Raw genomic sequence first — 27,005 nt, 5'->3', positions numbered from 1 at the left:
GCGGACTGCATTTAGGCCGTACTCTGAAAATCAATGGAAGCTCCGATAGCAGTAATGTAATACCTACCTCAACGCACAGCGTCAAATAGTTCGTGACACCCAAAGTGTGCCCAAAGTAACCAAATTCTCATCAGCCAACACGTCTTTGTTACAATTGAAATAAGGTTGTCTTGTCAACTTTTTGACGCTGACTGTACTAGCACGCGTGTTCACTTCGTAGCTACCTGATGTAGCTAACTTACTTAATCATTTTAGAGGTAAAAGACAGTGCCGGAAATTGGCGTTTTTTTTTTCGCGCGGCCATCGACCAAACTTTGTTTTTTAATTACAAAATAGTGTAATAAACCAAACTTACTATGACATGTATACCTCTAAACTCAGTCTGAACTGAGTTACGAGCATTAGAAGTTTGACGATTTTCATACTAGATTTGCTTTTTGCGCGCAAAGTTTTCCAACAAATTGCAACAAAATAGTGAGATTGTATGTGTAAACAAACAATACCATCCATTAAAGCCTCCAGACATCAGTATGGAGCAGAATCAGCGCAATAAAAAAATAGCGCAATATTTTGTTGCAATTTCTTACAACAATGTAGTATGTATGCATGTAAATTGATATGTTGTTGGTAAATCTTAAACAATAAATAAATAAATCAGGGTTCGAGGGATATATATCAAGATATATATCGGATATATATCCGATATATATCAAGCCGGTTTTGATGATATATATCAACTTTTAAAATTTGTTACTGTATTTTGTACTTTTTGACATAAGATTTTTATTTTTTTAGTTGATTTTGCCGTATTTAAAATAATATTTTATGTTTTTGCTTTATTTGTCTGATTTTAAGGTTTAAAAACATTAAAAACATGTTTATGTAGCACATATGCAATAGTATTCATGAATAATACAATAAAATAATAATATGGCTTTCATACAAAATTGATATATATCAAAGTTGATATATATCGGATATATATCATAAATATCCGATATTTTGATATTTATAATAAATATCGGATATTTTCGAACCCTGAAATAAATAAATACTGTATCAAGTGAGTACATAGACACGAGCCCGCTGCGAGCTGCTTGCTCGTGCGTGGTTCGCATAGAGATGGTAGCGACCCGCCAAGTGGCAGTATCACTGCGAGCACAAAGGCGGCTCGCAGTAAGATTCAGGAACTCGCAGCCAGATACGCGATGACCGTGGACGAGCCGTACTCACTTGAAGGTTGGTTACGTTACACATGCTACGTTACGTGCTACATGGCAGGTGAGTACCCTGCCTTAAGTATGGTTAGAGGCCTCCGAGTGGCTTGCTACGATAACACTTTGGTATTTGCACCAAGGAATCTTGGATCCAATACACTGATGTGTATCTTGGACAAACCTTGGACGTAAACGTGACCCAACGTCCAATAGCAAACGCCAGCCCACGTGTGTTGGGTTTGTGACACGATCAAAGGCAAGAACGAAGGGGAGGGCTAGACATACGCCGGTATTCACAAACGATGCTTGCTTAAGTAAAGCAGCAAATCGAACACCCAGCGTTGAAATATATGTATATATGTCAACCCGTGCGTCCACGGCCCAGGCGCACTGTGAGACCTCATAGTAATGTTTGTGAATACGGGCGTGAGAAGTCCTGTGTTGCAAAGTATATAGGGGCATGTACGGTATCATACGATATGTTGCATACACACTCAATCTATTGATGTAGATTTTCTTTCGGGATACGAAAGTAGTTTCTCCAATTTATTGTTAAGGTACTTAGGTAGGACCGTTCATTGTGGAAAACCTTGGGGGAGGCCTTTGTCCAGCAGTGGACGTCATTTGGCTGAAACGAACGAACTTAGGTAATTTTGGAACAAAAGAAATGTCTTGTGTAAAAATGACAGAATCGTTTTTCTTTTTTAAGTGATTATTTGCTAGTATTTTAACTGGGAATCAAACCTAGAACCTCTGAGGGAGTCTAACGGCAGGAGAATAATACGTACAAATATTGATAATGATGTTTTAATTTACATTTACATCAATTTATAAAATACAGCATGTTCTAGTATAAGTATGCATACGATAACAACAGATAAACTTAAACTAATTCACAAAATGTTTGACTAGAAAAATTGTTTTTGGTGTCACATAAGTTGGTAAAATAAGTTAGGTAAATTATATATTACAGGCGGCAATTTAAATAAAATATTTCTTAGGTAGATACGCAGCCTTACAGCTTTTATGTAACGCTTCACTAAAATAATTCTTAAACAATAATTTGACTAGAATAACACGTAAATGCAGAAAATAATTGTTAGTAGGTTAAAAGTTATTATAATAAGTTAAATAAACTATGATTCAAGTGCACCTAACAATCTAATAGCACAACAATAGATTCATATATTCATTAAATATCTACACAACAAAACGTTAATTGATTTATGTTTTGATTATTATACTATTTTAGAGAGGGTACAGTGTCTAGTTAAGTAGGTGTAGTTTGAAGCAAAAGTACTTAATAAAATAAAGTCTCGTGTAGTTGTATGAAGGTGAATACTTAAGTACACATTACTTTTAATTTTACAATAAGAATCTTATATTATATTATCATTATAACATCAGCAAAGTTACAAAAATCACCAACAAAACAAATTGAAACCTATGACGAGGCTTTTAATTTTGCTTATCTTTTAGTATTTCAATGTAGACACCCACTAATATTACACGAATACCTACACTGATAACTTTTATATTTACAACTATTAAGAAGGTAATTGCTTAAATTAAAGTTACAACTGTATTATTTTTAAATGCAGCTTTGTGAATTCCTATTTATTTACTCTATGTTTAACATTGAAGGTAACGAGTGTAATATTACATAAATCGGTAACAACTAGGTCATTATTATACTATTTCAGATTCAGATGCATAATGGTTTGTAGTAACTTTGTAAACTTGAATTACTTGTTTACTAGTTTGAGGATGATTTAACTAACTTGTAACGGACATAAATATTTTCCTAACTTTACGGCAAAATTACTATTACGTTGTCTAACACTGGACAATGAAAATATTTTCCCTTGTCCAGTGGCAGACTGAAAATTCTTTAAAATGAGTAACTATGGGTAATTCCCTTCAAAATCGGCTTGATCTAATATTCTGTAACAAATCCAAGAACACAAAAGTTAACTACAAATTAATAATAGGTACTGTGTGTAGTTCAAAAACCTTCTCTAAATACTAAACTCTACGTATTTGAAATACAGTGACCGGTCTCTACATTGTTGAAGCTTAAAACACTATCTGTACATAATTTACACTCTTAATTTAGGATTTAGAATACTTTCCCAAAACACTTGTACGCCGGATGTGTCCTAACTTACTAGGTACGAGTAAGTAATGTATAAACACCGAATATACATAAGTTTCACATTTAGTAGGTAAGATTATAACTGTAACTGTCTTTATCAAAAGCGAAAGCTGCAAAATTACTACACTACTTCTAACGGGGGTCGGGTTTCTGTAAGTTGTTCTACATTACAACAATAACACAATTTTACTAAAAGAGGACTTGCAACCTTTATGGGGGTGCAAATAGCATTTGACTAATTATTGTAACTGCTCTATGTCTACGGAGAGCTCGGATAATCTCAATACTGATTTGGCATTTGGTACTGTCCAGCGTAAAACGGTATCGCGGCGTGCATCGCTGCTTCAGCGGCGTGCGTGATGGTGCTGGTGTGGCTGGTGACCGTTGCTGTGGCGTTCACAGAGATGCTCACAGCAGCCGGGGGGCGCAGTCGCTGGCCGTGCCTGCAGCGCCGACCAGCGCCACGTCGGCTATCTAATCAATGATCAGTGCTAAAGTACGAATTCTGCATCAGGTACAGCTTGTCTATGGGGTTCACCACAGCCCCCGTGCCCAAGTTGAGCGGCTCGTGAGAAGCGTGTTGATGCGAGTGATGCTGGACCTCCAGGTTCTGTAAGCTCATGGTATCAGAAGCGCCCTCGTCGAGCTGGTCGAAGTTACTGCCGTCGAGGGATATGTCTGAGCTGCAGAAGCTGTCGCCAGAATGCGCTGGATAATCTGGAACGAGAAAATGTAAATGTAAGTTATTTGACATAATTGTACCTTATGATAATCTCCTTCAGACTTTCCTTATGTTTCACAGTATATAATATGCTCACCATCTGGAGAGTACGGCAGATTCGGGTTCAGAGGTTGACTTGAAGCAGAGTAAGATCCATCAAGGCCCAAGTAGTTCCCGTGCTCGCTTGACGGTGACTCCTGCTTTATATTTTTCTCATCTTTATCTTTATCCTTTTCGGTATTCTTGTCTCCCTCTTGCTTGGCCTTCCTTTGGATCTTCTTCATTTTAGCCCTCTGGTTTTGGAACCACACCTGAACTACTCGGACGCTCAATCCAGTGTCTTTTGCGAGAGCTTCGCGGACTTTACGGCACGGTTTCGGGCTGACTTCGAAGGAGGCCTTGAATTGCCTGCGCTGAGCTGATGTCAAAATCGTTCGAGGCCTCTTCGGGCCTCGCCTTCCGTCGCGAGGGCGCTCTGAATCGTCTATGATCATATCGTCCTCAGCATGCTGCATCAAGTACATTTCCTTCTCGAAATCTTGGCGGCAGAATATCTGGCCGGCTCTGATGACGTATTGTTCGCCCTTCTGCAGCGGCTGGCAGCACATCACGCAGACAAAGCATTGGATGTGAAACACGTACTGCTGAGCGCGCATCACCATCTCCTGCGGCAGAAGGCGATCGCCGCACCTCGTGCATTTCACCCCGAACAATCTAAGGACAACAATAATAAAGGTAACACAAGAAAATTTGGACGCCCAGCATTTCGCCTGGCATAGCGCTAGCAGTTCGCGGGGGCACAATTCGCTTTGTTTTGGTAGCAAGCTCGAGCATTCTCACGGATTGAGTTTGTTCGATCTCGCTCGTTTGGAATGTTAATTACCTATCGTAATCTGGTTTGCAGTAGAGCTTGGCGTTCCTGGTGAAGCAGGTGTGGGCGAGCGGGCAGCCGCAGACGCAGCAGCTGAGGCAGTGCTCGTGCCAGGACAGCTCGCCGACCCTCATGAGGTAGCGGTCCTGGATCTTCTGGCCGCATCCCTCGCATATCTCCACGATCTTCTCCCGCTTGATGCTGGCGCTCAGCTCTGCGGAAATGAGGCTAAGGTTAGTAGCATGTGGACAGTCTTCTGGGATCACTTTACATATCGCAGGCGGTATTATACGAAGGGTACAGGGGCAAAAAAATAAATGTCATAAAAACAAAAAGTTATGTAATTAACATTTAAATTTTTTAAAGTTAAAAATATTCTTATGTTTCACTTAAAATTATAAACTACTAATAGGAATACATATGACTATTACTTGTTTTTACGCTTTTAGTATAATTTCAAATAAAAATACGCGGGAAATCGAAAATATTGTCATCAAAAATATAGGTACTTTTAAATTTTAGGGACATTTCTTGTTTTGCCCTTGTCCCTTCTAAACGTGTGAGAAATGCTCAGCTTACAAAGGTACCTATATTGTGGATACAATGATATAGGTAATCCTAATATCAACTAACACTGTTTTATAACTAGAATAGGTAATAATACTAAATAATTTTAATTGAATTTAGTAAAAACTTTGACAAAGAGCTAAGTATTATTTTTAATTATATTTAGTTATAATTAAAAACAATACTTAGATAGAAACCTCTATTACCTGAATATCTCTATCATCCTTCATTTCAATTACTCAGATTCAATTTCTTAAGTTGCCTTTGTTCGAATCAGATTGTAGAGTGCTTGCAGTTAGATTTATTGCTGAGAATTATTACGTCAAAAACACTGTATGGAAACTCAATCTAAATTTTGGGATTTGTAACACATATGAGGAGCTAACGACGAATATTATAAATGTACATTAATACGTTGACGACGTGGATTAATACGTGAGAAGTCTCTTATTAGTTTGCCAGTTCCACAATGTTATCTATTTTCATATTACCGTCGTTAAATGAGAGCTTAGGTAACTTTCTAGTAAGAACTATTATTACCTCTAGTCTGGTGACTTGAGATAGAACATACTAAATGAAGAGCCCTCGCTATGTATCAACGTACTCATGGACTTAGTAGAAATTGCTAGTCTCGCTGCATTTTTATACTTAAACTAGTCTACTTCTCATGTTGTTCTACTAGAATGTGTCACCGTTTATGTTTTAAATAGCCTTTGTTTTATCATGCCCCGTTATAAAAATTCTATATCTCGCAATAGGTGTATATGTACTCTATGTGATCGATATCTAGCCATGTTTTATGTTGCTTTGCCTTTTATCGGTTCAACCGAGATTTGTTTCACATGTTTGATACATGACCGAGTAATGGTTAACCCACTAAACGGATAGCTTTGGCGTGGACGTTTGTAGAGCGAGTGGACCGATACCTATCAGGGATGTTATGGATATGAAGTTTCGGTTATGGATACGGTTACGGATATTAGAATTTTAAAAATGTAAGTAGCAAGGTGCTGTGCGACCCACATAGCCTTTTATGTACTATAATGACACCTATTATGATAGAGGTAAAACAGGCAGGGATATTGGATGGTGCCAGGGAATGCCAGACAAATAACAAATATTAAAAAATATTAACATTTAGACCCCGCTTTTATCCGGAATTATCCTAAAATTTTGAATCGGTTTCGGTTACCTACGGTTACGGATGTTTTTTTTATTTCGGATATCCGATAGTTTCGGTTACGGTTAGGGATATCCATAACATCCCTAGTATGTACGTGCGCCCATTCACGGCGTGTGCTCCGAAGAGTCACTCTTGTATCGATTAGGACTGGCCACATACAAACGCTCAGCCTTGTTGTACCAGGCCGCGTTTTTATTTACTAAAGAACTTGTGCGTGGTATAAAACATAGAGGAAATCCAAAATATATACTATCTATACTATTCTATACTAATATTAAAAATGCGAAAGTAACTCTGTCTGTTTGTCTTGCTTTCACGCCTAAACCACTGAACCAATTTTGATGAAATTTGGCATAGAGATAGTTTGAGTCCCGGGAAAGGACATAGGATAGTTTTTATACCGGTTTTAAAAACAGGGATGCGCGTGCCAAAGTTTTTCTGTAACAGACAAAATTCGTTAAAAGGTAGTGCGTGTGATACAACATAGAGGAAATCCAAAACTTGACTGTAATATTTGTTATCACAACATTATTATCCTTTCACATTTTCAGGCTGTGGATCTCGAAACAACAAAACAATTTTAACACTTCTATTTTACACCCTTTTCCATTGATTTGTATGTACTAGTAATATATTTTTATAGATATTGATTTATAAAATTACATTGAAAAATAAAAATAATGCTGTGTGCTCCAGCCCTTAGTTCAGAACTGATGCTCGTGTGAAAATTAAATAATTCTGAATTCAGATCAGATTTTATATCGCATATTTTCATTCCCCGCTTTTCGTATAATAATTTTCGATTCACAATACACGATTGTCTGCGCTGTGGTTATTTTTATTTCTCAATATTATCTTTCTGCGGTCGTTCCGGTGGAAATAAGAAATGAGAAGTCAAAACGATTGTTTATTCACATTATGATAGTTAAGGCACATAATAATAATAAGTACTACGTACGGTCTTATATTGATTCGAAATATAAATTAGTAACTTACTTACAATTGGGCTATTTTTAAAGATCTTCATTTAATTAAAACTTGTAAAAAGTATAAATATAGTGTAGTATAAAGTTAACGTTTTATTTAATAAGACGGATAAGTCTTATTTTTCTATAGCATCGCAAAGCTGTACGACTATTGATCTCTACGTAAAAGATCAATGTTGTATGTACGTACTTGTAGACGAGTCGAAATGGCGCGGGTCAGGGTTGCCAACTTTGTCATTTCCAAACTCTAAAACAACACACATTTTTTTCTTTACTTTATCAAAGTGGTCACAAGTAATCTAATTAACAATTTAATTATTTCTGCAAAGCGGGACATCATAAATGATTTTATATTACTTGGGCACATGAAATTGGTTACAAAAGACTTGAATATCCAGATCCCTACCGTTTGCTTAGGGATTTTTATAATATTTATGAATTATCTAAGTAGGAATGTTGGTATCCCATTCCTGTATTACCTTGCCTATCATTTTATTTAAACTGACGATTCTCAAAGTCTGTTTTTAAGTGTATCTCACAAACACTTTACTGTGTTTACTCAGCCAATCCCATGCATTATAGGTCTTTACTTCCTTTACCATTGGTAAAGTTGTTTGTTATAATAGACACTATCGTTGTTAGAGTTAAGTAGGTACTAGAATAGTATGGTTCGTCTTCTAGACAATTATTTGAGATTTTTTTGGAAAATCGACATTAATTTTTTTTAATGAAATATCTCTTTTTTTCACAACCCTGACACCAGCAAAATATCAGGCTTAGGCGTCTACTCCTTGGGGAGGGGAACGCCCCTTGAGGGCGTGCCGGTGACCCGGCCGCGGTACCCGACCCAACTTAATCGATGAGTACTGACTTGACATCGCGGACGGCGGTTACACTTTGTGCCGCTCGCGATCGTCTTTTTTTCAGAATTAATTTTCGAGTTTTCGAATTTTAATGTAGATTTTCGAGAACTAATCCCCTTCGACTCGCGTACGGTGGTTACACTTTGCGCAGCTCACGATTGTCTTTTTTCTGAATTTTTCGAATTTTCGAAATGTAGAAGTAATAATTTTCCATTCGTTCTGAGCTGACGCCATGGATTGAAAATATGTATTTTTAAAATTACGAAGTTATTACACCACAACTAAATATTATACCTACATATCATTAGGTATATTTTTTGATAAGCTTGTTATTTTAATAAACGAATGTCCACCAATTTTCCAAAATTGTAAAGTAGCTTGCAAATAGATCACAATTATTCTCGTCAATCTAACTATAAACCTTAAAAATACCATAATAAGGTACCTATTCAGACGGGTTGTCTGAAAAGCTTGCCGGTGTTGGTTCCTGGAAATATTAAGATCCGAGAATTCTTGCACCAGAAAAGAGCGGAGTAAAAGTCCCTAGCCTTTCTTTGACAATCCAAAAATGCACTCAAGCGGAATTGTGGCTAAGCTAGATGGCAATTAAATGGAGTTCCTGGAAGCTTGAACGAGGCAAAAGCGCGTTAAGTTCCAAAGCCTTTCTGTAAGATTATTAGTTCTTTAAAATTAGTTCGCATCTATCCGCCTTTTAATTTTTTTCGCCCATCGTGAAAAAGGACTTTCTATAAATATTTGACCAAAGATCCGCAGAGCCTTAAACTTACACCAGTAAAATATTTTTCCGCATTTTGTGCATAAATTCGTTTTCTCAAGTCGAGAGCCGTTTATCGGAAAATGTATCACATAGTGGAAATTCTTTATGTACTCAACGCTAAGAATGTTGAGCGACTGCGTTGAACTACCTAGTCCTAGTATTCGAGTAAATATTATATTATTTTTCGTCTAAAATAAAGTTGAATACTCATATTTAGGTATGTTAGAAAATCTTTAAAATTTAATACCAACCTAGCGAGGCATTGTAAGAAATTAATTAACGTTTAGGAGCTAATTGTTAAGGTTAGGTTTTGCATGTTCGATATAGAGCCGAGAAAATTACGAAACCTACTGAAAGTCCCACAAGTAAAGTTGCAGCAGTTTAATTTATTAGGTATTTAAAAAAGCTAATTAAATGAACTATTTTACGAGTCACATTTTTATTATTTTCTACCTCCTTTGTAATGTAGAGGAAAGAAAACGTTATAAAAACTAACATTTTTCTCGTGTTATTCATCTTTTTACAATCATAAAGGAAATTTAATGCATACTAAGTTACGGTCTTTACGTAGGAAAACTTCGACACTTAGGTATTTCAGTTTTCAATATTCACTCGACTAAGCTCGCTAACAAAGGCTGTTCCCTGCCTAACCATATGTGGGCTGCCATACATGTAGATAGGTGCCTAACTGCCTACACACAAACGAGAATATTGCGGTAAACGATGCGTGCACGATAAATCGATGGAAACATCGGTCACTATCTATAGGCACATGTTCGCTCGATAAAATACTCGATGAAACCCATGAAACTTTGTCTCTTACCCATCTCTACGCTTCGCGAGTCCCCGTTCAATTGTTTGCACCGAATACATTAAGCGCACGTCGCGTCGTAATTATTATGTACTGACTACAGCACATAAGGCTTTAGGTACATACATTTTCGTTTAAAACACCTACAGATTCTAGATAGACTCTACAGTGTTTATCTTGACGTAAAACCGTACAATGCAAAGTTAATTGTACCTACATAAGTGTGTAAAATAAAATACATGAGAAAATAATATAATAACTTTCTGTGGCCGACGAATATCCAACCAAACCGGCAGGCAGAAGCTAGTGCATTATATCAAGACAGTGCCACTACGACACCTCTTAAAATGAAAGACCATTAGCGGGTATAATATTTCTTACTTAATCCCAGTATTCTAGAAATTTCTCCGTAGAGAAATCTCAAGCCGCAGTATTTTCAAGTGTCGTAGTCTAGTCTTTCTGCCTTGGGAACGATTCCGAGAAAAGCTCTATGGTGTACCAGTGATTAAACAGCATTAGCAAGATAATGTCTTCGTTATTGCTGATTATACCGTTTATTTTTTATTTTATTTACCGTTTTTTGTCTGGTTAAGCAAATATTATTGTTCTGACTTTTCGGTGATCACAGAAATTTTCTAGAGACCAATAAATCTATGATCTTGATCTTAAATTAACTATATTTTACGGCTTCGATTGAGTTCACAATTATTTATCCTCTGATTGAACATAGTCTAAATCTAATAATAATATTTAATCATCATGTATGTACGAGTAGATACCTACAGTGCAGTATTAGGTAGAATAGGGACGATGACTGGGTAATGAAATCGAAATTCTATTTAGTAGGTACGTCAGACAGATAATAAAAAAATTTTAGACATATTTTTTAATTTTTTTCATAATCGAATAATTACAGTATTATATTGAGTTGAAATGTCGCGTGACGTCACTTTTACTTAACTATAGGTACTTTCCTTTATTTAGCACCTATGGATGACAATATTTTTATAGCACTTGTAGACGCGATTAATCCGTTATAATAATCATGTCAAAATCAAACAGTGTTTAAGTAAAACCGAGATGGACTTTACTAGACTAGTAAATAGTTGTTATATACATATAGCGTAAGGATAAAGCTGGAAGCCATAAGACGCCTTTTTTTTTCGTCAGGAAATGCATGAAATTGCATACCCACTGGCCCGGGGGAACCAGTGGGTTATGTAAGGCTCTCCCTGCCAGATGGGCAGGGCCTACTCACTAAAACCTGACGGTGTCCTCCCGAAGTCTTTGGGACGGTGCTGCGAGTTATTGTCCGAGCTAGACGGCCTAGACATTCTTTCGCGGCTCCGCCCCAGACTGTGGCTCGCTCTTGAGCAAGCGACGACTGGCTTCAGGGGAGTAGTACCTCCCCTGGTCTTCTTTAACGGTGCGCGTGAACACATGCGCGCGCCGCCGCCACGGGTCCTCCTTTAGCGGCCACCAAACACCTCCGTGTCTAGTGGCCGAGGACCCTTTAAGAGGAGGCATGGAGATGGTAGTGTCTCCTGCGGTGTCCTGGACGTCGGCGACGGTTCGGTGGAGCGTCAGGCGAGGCCTCTCGCTCCCTCTCCGCCGCTTCTTTCTGCGACATGACCTCCTCGCAGAAGTGGAGCACCGCATGCCATGCATCTGGGCTCTCTAGCATACGAGGCAGGATGGCCCGTAAGGAGAGATCTTGTCCTACCTGTTCCAAGAGGATTTCGCGCTCTGCCATCCAAGCTTGGCACACTTCGAGTGTGTGCTGCGCGGAATCCTCGATGCGCTCTGGACAATGCCAGCAAGTGGCACTTTGCTCCCGTCCTATCCGAAATAGATAGTCGCCGAAACAGCCGCGGCCAGTTAGTATTTGGGTCGCTCTATAAGAGAGACGACCGTGTTGCCGCCGTACCCACTCCTCCAACACGTTTGTATTTCCTCTATTTGTTTTGTTTGTGTCCTAAAGAGAATCTATCTTCTAGCTAAAGCTAGTAAACAAAACAAAACGGCGTCTATAAATAATTTGTTGCTAGGGCTGATTTTTCAATCATCAGTTAACTTTTAACTGAAGAATAAACTTGTCATTTTGACATATTTCCCATACTGAAACTGTCAATATGCTAAACTTATTCTTCAGTTAAAAGTTATCCGACGATTGAAAAATCAGCCAGCTGGAATGAACAATAAACATAAAACAAATTAATAAGCACCGAATATTACAAGATAATACATAGCAATCAATTTCCTGAAGTATGTGTTCGTCTCTGGTTTGCTTCCCCCCGTTGTCTATGGAAACCCCCCAGCTTCAAGTGTCGGATTCAATAGAGGATAAATTGGCTGTATAAAATTATTTCTGCTTCTCTTTGGTAAATAATTTTATGAATTTCACAAAGAGCAAACGCGTGAGATGTTGCGAAATGAAGTCAGGCTTTTTTAATTAATTTTAACTTGTGATGGACAGTTATAATCATGTTTTGCTAATTGATTAAGATTTCCAGCTCTGTAATAAGTTTTGTCTTGATGTCAATGTATTTCTCATTTTGCACGCCTATGTATGATGTTCTAAAATTTTTCTAGTGTTCAAGTGTGTACTAAATTGTAACACTCTCTAAAAACTTGCAGACTCGCAGATAAACGCTTATAAGCGACATTTAATTTTCCTAATCCTGTAATGTCTAAAGAACTTTAATGTTCAGTCGGAATCCCAGTTAATTTAATTGTGGCCCACGTGGGCACTGTGCGTTAGTTCCACGTACCCTTGATCGGTTTACCTACTCCTTTGTAAGACGTTGGCACAGAATTTCCAGCTGTGTCACTCTTAGAATACGAGCCAAGTTTCTTTGTTCCAACGTTCTAAAGATACAAAACATTAATTTTGTGGAAGTTATAATATTTGAGCGTAAGTTAGTATTATTAGTTCAATCTTAAACGATTTTTCTTAATTTAACTACATAGCTACATAGTTTGCACTGTAGAATAGACAGTTTGACACCATACCCCTATAATTGGAAACCACAACTTTTTTAAAAAGACCCTTCATTCTGGTCTTAAAAACTTAATTAATTTTATATTACCTGTAAACCAAGCCTGTAAATTACGATTTTTGTTCGCATTGTGATTGAAAAAAGTAGTATGATTGAGTTGACAAAATAGTAACGTCACTTGCTTGTAGTGCCGTACAAAATTTATGTTTTGTTTTGACAGTTTTAAAAAGTACGTCAATTGATTGGTGGTGTCAACATGTCTATTGTATACCTACATACATTAAAGTTTATCTGTTGGCATATAGACAATCTTTTTTAGGCAAATCGATATTCTCAAAAACGGTGCCGCGGCATAATACTAGTGCCATATTTACTGAAAAGAGGCTGAAAACGGCCTGCGGCTCCTACAAACAGTCCGTAGTATTGATTCGCGCTACGGCTCGCTACGCGCCGTAGCCCCGTAGAAAGGCGTTAATGTCGTAGCAATGGCGTCGGCTACGAAATCCCTCGTAGTCTACGGTCTGAATTCGTATACATATAATAATAAATAATTACCCCAGTAATTTTCCGGGGTATTTCAAGAACAAGGATGAAGATTGAACTTGGGAAGTGTAAGCCGTTTTCTTCAGACTTCACTCGTCTGTTAAGCTTAAGAGTTAGCGAACACGCCGCAATCACAATTTATTACAGAAAATATTTCTGAGTCCTGAATTAAAATCCCTAAAATCTTAACCATAGCACTATCAGGCACTTGACTTCAATATACTTATGTACCTACATGTGTTTTGTACACCGCTCAAAACGTACAGCTACAGAAAATACTTTACAACTTTTTACACAAACCAACATAATATTATTATTACTACACAATGCCACAATGGTATTATGATATGAGTTAGATAAAGTTTTTTTTGTCGAGGCGGAAATTTAGCCGAGCTTGACGCGTGGGTGAAGGGTTGAGCCTTGTTCGTAGTAAATAGAGTACTATGCACAATTCCTCGTATTTTTTTCTCCAAGTGTGTTAAAAATATTTTCCAACATGTGCTACGAGTATGTTCTATTTTTATCGTAAGGGCGATATAGTGGGAGTAACTGAAAACACAGTTTTAGTTTTAGACTTGATGCGCCGCCATGGGTAAGGTAAGGCTTTACTGGACCGACGACAGCTTACATTCTCTCAAAAGTACTCAGTTATATTCCTTTTGGATAATCACCATCGAAACTAAACACCATGAAAACTTGTAGTTTATAAAGTGTCTTTAAGTTTGGAATCGAATCTTAGACCTCTTAATGTCCAAGTCTCTAACCACTAAGTCCGAGGCATTAAAGTGATCTTACATAAGTTAAGCTGCTTAACTGTAGTTTCTGAAAATATGAAACTTTATTCTATAAATTCCATGCATCACAAATGAAAATAACGAAGACCGCTCAGTAATTAATTTCCTTTTATTATTATTACGTAGAAAGCGTTATTTAAAAGCTCCGTAATGTTTTACGAAATAATTTCTTCCTAAAAAAACAGCGGAATGCGCTGCCCGTGTCACAATAGTATTGTAGCGAACCTACGAACTATAGAATAGCGTTTATTAAATGAATTCCGCTGCGTTACAGCGCAAAAAGCGCACTACTTTCAAATAGTTCTTTTGGCAATAAAAATGTTTGTTGTGTTATTGTAGAGGGATATATCACTAACTAAATGTGGTTGCAATGAGTTATTGAGAGTTCACTTTGTTAATCATCATCATCATCATCTCAGCCATAGGACGTCCACTGCTGAACATTGGCCTCCACCAATGGTTTCCATGTTGCTCGGTTGGTAGCGGCCTGCGTCCAGCGCTTTCCTGCTACCTTTATGATGTCGTCGGTCCACAGTTGTTTGTTAATGCTCTTTTGTAATTTTTAAGGATAAGAGTAGTTTTTTAAAAGTACTGAAACAGATAACAATCCTTGTCACGATAATGATCCCGAAAAAGTGACGTCTTGTGCTAAGTATCTAGTACCTTCTAGTCCTACTAATATCTTCTATGATAAGTACTGATGTCCCTAAAAACAAAATAAGTATAAGAAGGACCAAAAGAAACTCGTTGAACTCAAACCAACATTTAAATCTATTCAGTTATCTTAATAGGTTAGGAGCATTGCTGCTGGAAATGTATCGAAACATAAATTTAACTTTCCAGCAACTTAGTGCCAGTGAATAACATTACCAACTGCACTTAACATTGTTTTACTAAAGACACTTATTAAAAAATCCAACACCGCAAGGCATTAAATTATTACGGATTCTGACATGAATTTTTTGGCCATACTTGCTGACTTGATGAAAAGTCGGGCGAAGTGAATGCTCAAAATGATTTTAAATCTGAATCTGAAATATTAATTAGGTACCTTTCATCTTTAAAATAACCTTTAGCATTTAAATTGAGGATTCAACGTTATTATCGCGCAATAATTAAAATCTTCGACACTCGATATATTTGAAATATTAACGTTAATTAACGATTTATTGACGTTCTTTTGATGTGAGTACCGTGAAGTAATAAAATGGTATTGATATTTATTCATTAAGACTGTACTCGTAGAGCAGCGTGATGGTTTCTACAGATAATGTTTTTTTTATGGAGCTCTACATTCAATTTTTAATATTGTTCGTCCGTTCGTTCTTTTCAGCCGAATTACGACCACTGCTGGACAAAGGCCTCCCCTAAGGATTTCCACAAAGACCGTCCTGCGTCGCCCTCATCCTTCATATTGTTACAATATTTATGTTAAGAACAAATACATTATAAGTTAGAAATATAATGTATCAATATATACTAGCATGCAGTTAAATCAAATTAATTTTAGAAGTCTATTATTTTTTTAGTTTCATTTTATTTATTTACTAGCGGCCGCCCGCGACTTCGTACGCGTGGATTTCGTTTTACCACCCCTTCATCTATCTTACGCGGTTCAGATTTTTTCATACAAAGGTTTTTTCCCACTAACTCGTGGGAATTTTGCAATATCCTGTTGTAACTAAGTTTTGAGTTTACTAAGGTACCTGCATGCCAAATTTCAAGCATCTATCTTACGTGGTTTAAATTTTTCATACAAATGTTTTTTCCCGCTAACTCCACTTCCCGTGGGAATTTTGCAATATCCTGTTGTAACTAAGCTTTAGGTTTACTAAGGTACCTGCATGCCAAAATTCAAGCGTCTAACTTAAGTGGTTTAGATTTTTCATACAAATGTTTTTTCCCGCTAACTCCCGTTCCCGTGGGAATTTTGCAATATCCTNTTTGATTTTTGATTTTGATTAACAATAAAACTGCAAAGTTTTATTACGATCGGCTTAGTATTTTTTGCGTAAAAGAGTGAAAAAACATCTATCGATCTAACCATGAATCCATACTCGCTTAGTTCAAGTTCCAGGCATATAATATCCACCCATTCATCCTTCCTATCCATTCATCAGTCCATCCATCCTTCAATTCATCAATATTTATTAACTTTTACATTTATAATATTAGTAGGAAGGTGGCTTCTAGACATAAGTCAGTTCATACATTGTATGATTTGATACATTTTTAAAATGTGTGACTTATAAAATTTTGAAGATTAAACGTACATACTTTTCATTGTATTTAGTAAAAAACTTTATTTTTTGTGTACAGATAACAGAAAAATAACCATACCTATAGAAATTTCTAAACACATAGTACACCAGAGAGACAAAAAGCCATACAAAAAAACTTTGTGCAAAATGTGCACTATTATTTGTAAGACATTTATTTTTTCTTTAAAAATAATAATGACTATTTAAAGTATTAATTTCATTATTTTAATACCGTATAACACCACGTAATATGTGACTATTTTTAAATGAAACCAAAAATATCTGACTTTTAATAATTCAAAATTAAAATTGAATACATTTATATTTTTAAAGAAATAAGTACATATTGATTTAACTACACAGATAAACCTTTTTTTAAGGATACTACAAATAGTTTTAACCATAATATTCATGCCTGAAACTAAAAAAATGTTACAAAATACATGCTGGGACAAAATTGACCCAGCGGCGCTTTTAGGGGGGTCGTAATCTTCGGCACTTCTAGTGTTAAAAGAAAATTGAAAAAGCACATTTGTGGTGATAGAGAAGAGAATGAGTATCTTGATGAGAAAAAGAGGCAAAACGAAAAGAAACTAAGTAAACGAAATCAAAAACAGAAGAAACAATAAATAAAAATGAGTCAACGCACCTAAAAATACATGGAAAAATAAAGGAGATATCAGGAAAACCTCTACAGAGCAACAACTTTCTTATGATTAGATAGACGGTTAATGATGATCTTATTATTATACCATTTTTGTGTAAAAAAATATTCTAAATAGCTGAACTCAATGCTAATCTTTATGAACAAAGTTACAACAGCGTTTAAAACTAACGACTTTCAATTTTCCCTAAACGGGCAGTCAAAGAACACGAGTAAAGTAAAACTAAATAGGAACGTGTCGAATCTCGTTAGCTGCAGAACGTTTCGTAAGTGATACAATTACACCGAACAGCTCCTGCGTACTGTCTCACACTTGGCGGTGCAGCGGCTCGCGTGAGACTCAATTTGGGCAGTGGAACGATTGAAAGTTAAGGACATGCATACAAATTGCAAAATTCTAAATGATCTTAAATAATTCAGAAGTTCCTTTAGAAATAAATAAATAACCTTTGGTATGTGGATGTACTGTCTACACTAAGAAGAAACAGACGTAAATTAATATTAGAAGTAGTAGGTAACCTTTCGATCAATTTAGTAGAAACGTAACCGACGATCTAGTAAAAGTCGTGGGTAGCACCTGTATGCGGTGAGCGGTCTTTGTGGAAATCCTTGGGGGAGACCTTTGTCCAGAAGTGGACGACATTAGGCTGAAACGAGTAGGATGTATTTCCTACACGTGATTTAAGCTTGGCTGTTAAAAAGAAGACACATTAGGACCGCGCTGAGGCCTACCCATTAGGGTGGGTCACTCTAGTATGGAAAAAAATAAAAGTTGATGAATCAAATTCTAATAGTAATATTATGTTGTAGTGTACTATAAAAAGTAGTTTTGGCTAAAAAACGGATATTTAAACATACATCTTCAGCCCGCGCATGCGCTTCAAAATTTTAGGTTTTTCAAAAAAACACGCATTACTAAATGGCATTGTTTTTTATTATAAATTAATTAAAATACTATTGAAACAATGCAAATATTTAGTGAAAGACATATATTAACGTTTAAAACAAAAAACTTAAACCAATACATATAATAGGCTATCAAAAAAAATATTTATTTTTGTACAAAAAATCCAGCATACTGTTATTTCGGCATAACTTTCCTAGAAGCAAGTTTTGCATGAATCATGCCATTCCTTGTTTTTTTTATCACATGCCGATATTGCAGTTTCTGTCACTATCCTTACACATAGTTCAATCGCCTGTGTATGTCAAGGCAGCCTAATATACAACATCCTTTCGTCACCTTTTTTCTCTATTATCTGAATAAGTTCGTCATTGGTATGATTACTTAGAATAGGTGGATCAAAGTTGGTATCTTGCCAGTTTTTTAGATCAATGTAATATTTAGCATCAAAATTAAGTTTAGCACTTCAAAAGTACGTGGTAATTATCCCGTTTGTAGGTGAACTACGCGTTTTTAGAATTTCTAGCTGCAAGATTCTCTTATATGCTTTCCGGAAAAGAAACACTAATATCAGTATCACTACTCGTTGATAACATTAATTCTTGTTCTGGAATTTTGGGTGAGTTGTTATCGTTCTTCAGGTAGATATTTTGTTGAAGCTTTTGCTTTCGTACAATCTTTTTTTGTAAACTTTTTGTTCGATTGCGATCAATACGGCCGATTCTCATTTTTCTCTCACCCTGTTGATCAATCAAAAAGTTGTGTTCTTCTTTAGGGACTGTAATTTCTCTGGTACAATTGCACTGACTTATTAACTTACATTTGCATGAACAAATATCGATCAAAGTTTCGCTTAGCTGCAAGAACTCAGATTTTTTCTCAGCTGACAGAATGATAAGCTTTCAGGAGCTGAATGACTCTTGTATGCGAGACTACAGTAATTGATGCCTTTTGCCATACTCCTTCAACTTTCTCGGTTACAATTTCTGCAATTTCGGGACACGGGGGCTCTTAGTTACTGCTATTTTAAAATTTTACCTGTAGTCTATTCCACTCGTAACATTTCATGACATCCTGGTGTGTTGGTAACTCGTTTTCTTTTATATCTTCTATAGTTACTAATATAGGACACTTGTATGACTGTCTATTATCTGACATGATAGAAAAATTTAACTTCCAAAGCATAAAACAAAAATTACAAAATTTATAATTTCAAATGATTTCAGAAGAAACTAGCCTGAATGTACTTACCTCCAAAAATTGTCTTTTAATAAACAACACGGTTTCTAACAGAAGTAACGTGTATTTCAATGGATATTAATTAAAACATTAAACTATACCCAACTTCAAACGTGTAACTTAGGGTGTAAAAGTTGATACTGAAACTTTTTTTTTTTCAAAACTTCAATGACGTTGCGCGGGCTGTTCCACTTAAAATAATTCAATAATATTTTAAAGGGTTTATAATGATACCTAACTACAACATATTTTCGCTATTAGAAATCGATTACTCAAAAAAAAATTTTTTGACCCACCCTACTACCCATGTCCAAATTAGCATAACGTTTAAGTAACTAACCATAACCAGCCTTAGACTACGCCAGTAGCTTCTCTTCACAAGCTCTGCTGGGCTAGGATGCGCGCCGTGATAAAATCTTATCGATGATTTTAGGCGACAAACGTATGGGCTTATCGCATAAAATCGAAAAAATAGTGCGAAAAAAGCTTGTTCCCACGCGCATCCTGGGCCTACAGGTGAAAAATTTTATCACGGTTTATTATTTACTTAACTTGTAGTTAGGAAAACAATATTATGTTTTTAATTAATTTTCCGCGTCATTGACTGAAAAACCTGGCATATCCACGCAAATCCTTCATCTGTCGCGTACAGCCGACATTCCCTAATAGCTGGATGCAATCCAATTTGACAGCTGTCAAATACACTCCTCGCCTTGTCAGCCATCGCGATTACTAAGCGTCGTCGCCTTTAACGACGTGCTAACGCCTGTAGCCTAATTGAGTGAATTAATATGCTGTAGCCTTAATGTAAGAGCGGCTGAGCTGGCTCTAGGTGTCAGCGTTTGATTGCATTGCTACATGTGATTGTAGGGAGTCACGTGGTTGAGGCATTAGTTGATAATTAGTAGTCTTGAATAAGATAGGAAGCATGTCGGTCTAGTGATATTGAATACATAATGTCACTTTAATATGTCTATTGTCAGTATTTGGTTTCGGCGGTAGGCGTAAAAGTAGTTCGTAGCTCCCTCTCACATTAAAATTTGTTTAAAAATAGTAATAGATAGAATAATTACCTTTTTATTGTGTGATCTTATTCAAAGGGCACTAATTTAAACCCCATAACGTTTGCATCACTTTATATGCTGTGATTACTACTTCACTGCACCTGTCACCGGTTCTCATCACTCCCTATCAACTACACGAACATGTCTTCCTTGGCTGATGTACACCAATTGCAGACAACACTGGAAGAGTCCTTACACAAACGCATGAGTGAGTTTGAAGCACAATTTAAAAAATCGGCATCGGAGCCTACTACACTCGGACACCTATATGCCGAGTTCAAGGCTTTCAAGGAGAGTGTTGCCGGAATTGTACAGCTGCTACGCTCACAAATTGACGAGCTTTCTCGTGCCACCGATGCCCTGGAGATGCGCCATCGCAGAAAAAGCCTTCTTTTTGGAGGAATGCCCGAGGACACAAAGGAGGATGCCCCTACGGTCATTTGTGACCTACTGAGGGCCCGCTTTAACTTGTCGGACGTGACCACATCAGCGTTTAAGGCATGCTATCGACTTGGATCCAGCAGAGAAGGCAGGCCACGTCCAATTCTGGTACAGTTTGCTGATCACTCAATAAAATCCACGGTTTGGAAGAAGAAGACTGTGCTAAAAGGTACTCCCACTGTCATCTCGGAGTTCCTAACGCGTAGTCGACAGACTCTTTTCATGGAGGCACGCAAGAGATTTGGCATCACGAAGGTCTGGACACTGGACGGCAACATTTATGTTAAGTTGGCCGACGGGAAACGCCGCCTGATAACATCCATGGGCGATCTAGACCTGATAGCCAACGCAAAGCATCCTGTTCCAGTAGTGCCCCCCCAACTAGAAAGTCCTCCTGCCCCTGCGCGAGCGGAAAGATCAAGTAAGCCCACCGGTGTGTCGCTGCGCCCCAAGAAACCCAAGGCTAAGTAGTTGATACCGGCTGGAATAACTACCCTCACTGTTTGACTGAATAATTGGCTATGTTTGACCCACTTTTTCTTTTTGAATCCACATTAATCATAAATTTTTGAAAACTTGCATCTACCCAATAACATTAACATCTGTATTAATTTTTTTTCCAAATCTGTCAACTTGTAAATGTCAAATGTCTATCGTCCAGAAATTGCACTAGTTTTCATTTGTTTAATACTTTGGGATTTGCACTTTGAGCCAATTAGTTTGTATTAATATTAATATTGATTTTTGGCATAATTTTTGGAGGGCTTTGTTTAATTATTTTCTTTTTCCTATTTCCTTTTTGTTCTCTCTTTGCTGTATTTCCCTTGAAGTGTAATATAAATGTTCTTATGTAAACCGGCAGGTCAGTGCAGAAAATATTAACTTTTTTTGTATTATTATTTATATTATTTTCATTTTATATNTTGTACCAAGTTTCGTTAAAATCCGTCGAGTAGTTTTTGTTTCTATAAGGAACATACAGACAGACAGACAGACAGACAGACAAAAATTTTACGATTGCATTTTTGGCATCAGTATCGATCACTTATCACCCCCTGATAGTTATTTTGAAAATATATTTCATGTACAGAATTGACCTCTCTACAGATTTATTATAAGTATAGATCAGGTATATATAACATGGATACGTTACATACTTTTAGCTTAAAAGCTCTTTTAACACACAGACGATCAAAAATATTCAGATATCGGAAAAAGTTCACCAACTAAATTCGTCCGTTTCATCCATTGCAACTGTTATACTGAAAACTACTCTATTTTCAAATACGTTTCTTATTTTCATAATAGTTTTATTTTATTTTACACAATTCGGGGTTATTTTAGTAAAAATAATACTCAAACAGAATGTAGCAAAGTTAAAGCTAATGTTAAAGTATACAGTGAAATTGTTTTATGTTAATATTTAACAAAATTGTGTTACCTGCTATTCATAGTATTTCGGTAAGCTGCGTTAGTTAAAGGTAACTAATTGATATTTAATTATTGTTTAATATATGTACGTCTATGTAGTAGTTATCTCTATCTAAAAGTTTAACGGGAAATTCGTAATTATAAGGAGAATTCAATCGTACTTATTTAAGATTACATCGAGTACTTTTACAGAATGGTAAGTAATAAATAAACCCCAAAACATTCACAATATAAATGTTATAAATATAAATGTTTAAAAGTTCTTATTCCCCGGCTCTGCGGGGAGACAAGCCTAGGGTTGTTTCTTTAGTGGTCATATATTTCATATACACGATTACACGTCCCAAATTATTTTCTCACTAATAATGCATTTAAAAATTGTTTATCGTTTCAAAAAAGTGTTTTTTGTGACGCTTGAAGTTTATATTAAGTTAGTTATGACACTCAAACTATTGAATCACGAAGTGATCTCAATAACTTATTGAAAAGTTTTAAGCCGCAAAATAATGATCGAAAAACTTATTTATCAGCAAACTTCAACAAGGCGCGTTTAACTTGGACCATTCATTTAACGCCAACGAACAACGAATAAACAAAAGTGGCTTATCAGCAATAAAATTTGGAAAAATACACTTTAATTTTTGGGGAACTAGAAATTCACAGAAAATTATCACCAATTAAAAATTCGCTGATAAGACGTAAGTTAGCACGAGCCTAATTTAGGGATTAAGACACGTCACCGACCTGTTCTGTTGGGGCAGCTGAGCGGCGGCTGCATGCTCTCCTGCATCAATCCAGGGTTAATATTCGTGTAAAACTCCAACATTTTTTTCATGCAACTTTCGTGGTGCTCCGGTGAGCTCACTGAGACGATCGCGCGTCCGCAGTCGACCGCACAATGGCCCGAGCGAGCGAGCTCGCGCCTCCCTCTCTGGTGCTCACGCTCTGCCAATAGCGGCCCCCTCAAAGGAGCCCCGCCCCGCCAAACCAACATACGTATTATTACCCAGCTATAATATCTCGCCTGAAACACCAGCAACAAATTGTATTTGTTTTTTCGTTTCGGAAAAACAGCAGACAGTCGCCGATAACGCGCGCCGATAAAACGGATAGGAAAGGAAAACGTCACAACCGTGAAAAAGGTAAACTTTAAGCCGTTATGCATAAAAAAGCTTATTTACCGCTCACAAATTCCGCTCTCCGTCTGTTCACGCATTGCGATTTTCGCTTTTCAATGTTTGCAGAGGAATTTTCAGGGATTCAGTCGACCTTGACTCGAATTTCTGTAATTACTCTCGATTTTGTGATAAGTAGAGCTTATGATTCCAATATTAACTATTAATTTAATAAAGTGAGAGTGGACGGTCTGTATTTTGCTTACGGTAGATGAGAGATCAAGAATCAACATATTAAATGTACGAGTAAAGTACGTATGTAGGTACGCGTTCGTATCCGTTTTGTAGCCGAGCCTCGTGCGTTATCTCTAAGTCGAACTTTTGAAGCTACAGTTTTTATTTACCTCTTTTGTTTTTGTGAAGCCAAAAGATTCTGGGGCTTTGTTGTGTTATACTAGAGTTTATTCTTAAAAGTTAGAAAAATAAATATCAGTGAGATGAATCCATCCACTGATAATAACCATTTATCGAGTAGACGAGTTGACAATACGTATATTGTTTATTTGTGCCAATATTCACTTTATGGTTTTTACCATCATCATAATACTCGATTCTTTCACTGTTGGCAATAACATTTTACGATTATTTAGTTGTGATTATTGAGCCAAAAGTTATATAACTTCGTTTTTATTTAAAAATAAACATTGTAAATCGTAAGTGCAAACCGATAGCACTTCAAAAAAACCTGTTTTGAGACAAATAAATATTCTACTCTATTTTAAAGCAAAAACGCTATTTTGCGCAATATGGTGACGTACTAACATTATAACATACATGCTGATAGAGCTATGTGTTCTCACGCAGATCGTAGCCCTTCCAGTGTGTATTTTCACCACTTAAATGGAAATTAATTAAGAACCCAGAAAAACAGAAGTAGTTTTAATAATGTTAAACTTAAAAAAAAAACCTACTACAACTACTCCAAAGTCAACCCCTTGCATTGATTTTTCTTTGTAAAGCTTACAGAACTGTGAGCACGGAGGCTCTGCCAGTCCTGGCTGGTGTACTGCCGGTCGACTTAGAGGTACAAAAGCGTGCGGCTATGTACTTCGCATCAAGGGAAAATATAACCTCCGATTTCTTAAATAGCCGCGATCGTTCTAAAATAAGTCGATTATTTGATTCCCGAGAAGTCGTTGAAGAAGAATTACTTAATGAATGGAAAAAAAGATGGGATATGTCAGTCAAAGGACGCCACTTATATAAGTTCTTCCCAGAATGTACGCGAACGTTTAACTAGGCGATGGTTAGAAATCGACCATTTCTCGTCGCAGTTCCTCACGGGACATGGCAACTTTAAACATAAACTTTACGAATTCAAACTAGTTCCGTCTCCTTTTTGCGAGTGTTCCACTGATGATGTCAGTCATGAGCAGTCTGCCCATCATATCTTGTGGGAGTGTGATCTTTGGAAACATGAACGTGATATAATGCTTAATTCAATACAACATACATCTGTTTCCGCAATTTATTACACCGATCTAGTCGCGACAAGGTAAAATTTCCGTGCTTTTAAGCGATTTTGTGAAAAATATTATTGGCAGGTAGTTGCTAATTGCTCATAAGATAGGCCCCCTTAATTTAATTTATTGTCCGTGGTGCATAATCTTTTCTTAAAGGTTTTAAACCTTTGTTTGTCACCTGTCATTCGCTTTACAATGGAGGGAAGTCGAACCTTAATTTCGAACTCTTCCTATGTTCTTCTGATTAATTTCGTTGCGGGTCCAAAGACAGTTTAACTTTCCCCCGGGACAAACTTGACCTTCATTGGTTGGGTTTTTGTGGCCGTCAAGCTGTAGATCCTGGCTACACAGGAGTTGCAGTGGTGGGAACGAGAGGTGGGAATAGTCCCGTTTTAAAAAAAACCTTTTTGAAAATGGAAGAGACAAGAGTTCTTTACGCGACAATAGTCGAATTTGTTTATACGTTAATTTATTTAAGCAAAAATACTGGTTGGTTCGCTCAATCCGCCGGTCGCGGTTGAAAAAGAATAAAAACGTTATTGGTGGGTCGGGCTCGAGTGGTGTCTGCTCGGCTTGGCTGCGCATTGTGTGTGGAGAGGGCCAATTCTCCCATTGAGCGGCCATGCCACCATCCGCCACGTAAACATAGCAGAATCGACGCTGGTTTGGGCGCTTGGATGCGGCATCCTGCAAAAATATTTTGTCAACAGAAATTAGATTTTATTACGATGACACCGTATTGTCTATGTTTAAAATTTTAGTCCATTTTTTATATTATATCACAACATGAAATGAATGAAATTACATTTGGTTTGGATCACAGCACAGTCATACAGATCCATTTAAATAAAATGAATTACAAAAATAGAAGAATCATCACATATATCACAATATACGTTGTTGCGGAAATTACTATTACCTACTACTACTACCTACTATTTAATAGGTATGTGATGTATGTCTCTTACGTCAAAGACAAAGCTTTGACTTGCAAAGCTTAATTCATTCCATTGTACAACAATAGAACGCAGAATGGGTATACTGGGAAGGTTGACAACATAAATGTATGCAGGTACAATGTAAATCACTTAGAACACTTATTGTGCTATTTTTACAAATAAGTAACTGATAAAGTTCGTTCAATGATGGCGCGATTCGTCTTTTTCTTTTGCCATCTCGTATGAAATCACCGGTAGAGTCACTGTCTCAAATCTCACTGCCAGTGCAAGAGCTCACCGGCTTCAATAGATTTTAAAATTAAAATAATGTTGTGAATGTTTTGCAATTAAGGTACTTTGCTAAAGTATGATTTAAATGTGAAGCTCGTTTTCATGCGCCAGATCGCACNATTTAGCTAATTATTATTTTATATTTTTTCATATGGATGATGAATCATTTTTTTCCGCTCATGAATCATTTTCAACCAATGACGACTGTTCTTTCCATGATGTTTCCACTTCTACCTTGAAGGATATTTTGAACGAAAACTTTTCTAAAACAAAGAAATTTCTAAATACGTGTCACATTAATGCGCAAAGTATCCCTGCACACTATACGGACCTTTATGAGACTTTCTCTGGTGAAAACCTTCATGCCATACTTGTATCTGAAAGTTGGCTGAAGCCTTGCTTGGCCTCAACATCCTATGCCCTGCCAGGATTCGTGCTAATTAGGAATGATCGCACTGGCAAGGGTGGTGGTGGTGTTGCCATCTACCTACGAAGTGATATACCGTACAGGGTTCTAGAAATGTCACCTTCTCTGTACAGTGGTTCCGCTGAATTTATTTTCCTGGAAATAAATGTCAGGGGAGTCAAAGCTGCTCTGGGGGTGGTTTACTGCCCACCTGGCGTTGACTACCTTTCAAAGCTTGAG

General features: G+C 36.9%; 2 protein-coding genes across 2 annotated transcripts; one reads left to right on the top strand and one right to left on the bottom strand.

Annotated features, from left to right (window-relative positions):
• Positions 1–2,149: 2,149 nt before the first annotated feature.
• Lmx1a (LIM homeobox transcription factor 1 alpha) lies at positions 2,150–23,385 on the bottom strand. Its single transcript, XM_028322817.1, has 4 exons — positions 23,237–23,385; positions 4,977–5,178; positions 4,191–4,807; positions 2,150–4,089 (listed from the first exon to the last, which is right to left on the bottom strand). The coding sequence occupies exons 1-4, from the start codon at positions 23,325–23,327 to the stop codon at positions 3,851–3,853; spliced, it is 1,149 nt and encodes a 382-aa protein (XP_028178618.1). The 5' UTR covers positions 23,328–23,385; the 3' UTR covers positions 2,150–3,850.
• Positions 20,542–21,966, top strand: LOC114366053 (uncharacterized). The gene has a single exon (XM_028322818.1). It carries the CDS (start codon positions 20,762–20,764, stop codon positions 21,530–21,532), a length of 771 nt encoding a protein of 256 aa, XP_028178619.1. The 5' UTR covers positions 20,542–20,761; the 3' UTR covers positions 21,533–21,966.
• Positions 23,386–27,005: the final 3,620 nt, after the last annotated feature.

The sequence above is a fragment of the Ostrinia furnacalis genome, unplaced genomic scaffold, assembly GCF_004193835.3.
Source record: "Ostrinia furnacalis isolate ACB-3 unplaced genomic scaffold, ASM419383v2 OfSCF0519, whole genome shotgun sequence".
Taxonomy (NCBI): domain Eukaryota; kingdom Metazoa; phylum Arthropoda; class Insecta; order Lepidoptera; family Crambidae; genus Ostrinia; species Ostrinia furnacalis.
This window is presented reverse-complemented; position numbering and strand designations above follow the sequence as displayed.

What these genes read in the sequence shown, in the direction of transcription:
- Lmx1a (XM_028322817.1), bottom strand. Translation starts at nt 23,327, where the DNA reads ATGAAAAAAATGTTGGAGTTTTACACGAATATTAACCCTGGATTGATG. An exon ending in CAGCTGCCCCAACAGAACAG is followed by an intron (nt 5,179 to 23,236) that starts GTCGGTGACGTG and finishes TCATTTCCGCAG; the next exon opens with AGCTGAGCGCCAGCATCAAG. An exon ending in TCTGCCGTACTCTCCAGATG is followed by an intron (nt 4,090 to 4,190) that starts GTGAGCATATTA and finishes TTCTCGTTCCAG; the next exon opens with ATTATCCAGCGCATTCTGGC.
- LOC114366053 (XM_028322818.1), top strand. Translation starts at nt 20,762, where the DNA reads ATGTCTTCCTTGGCTGATGTACACCAATTGCAGACAACACTGGAAGAG.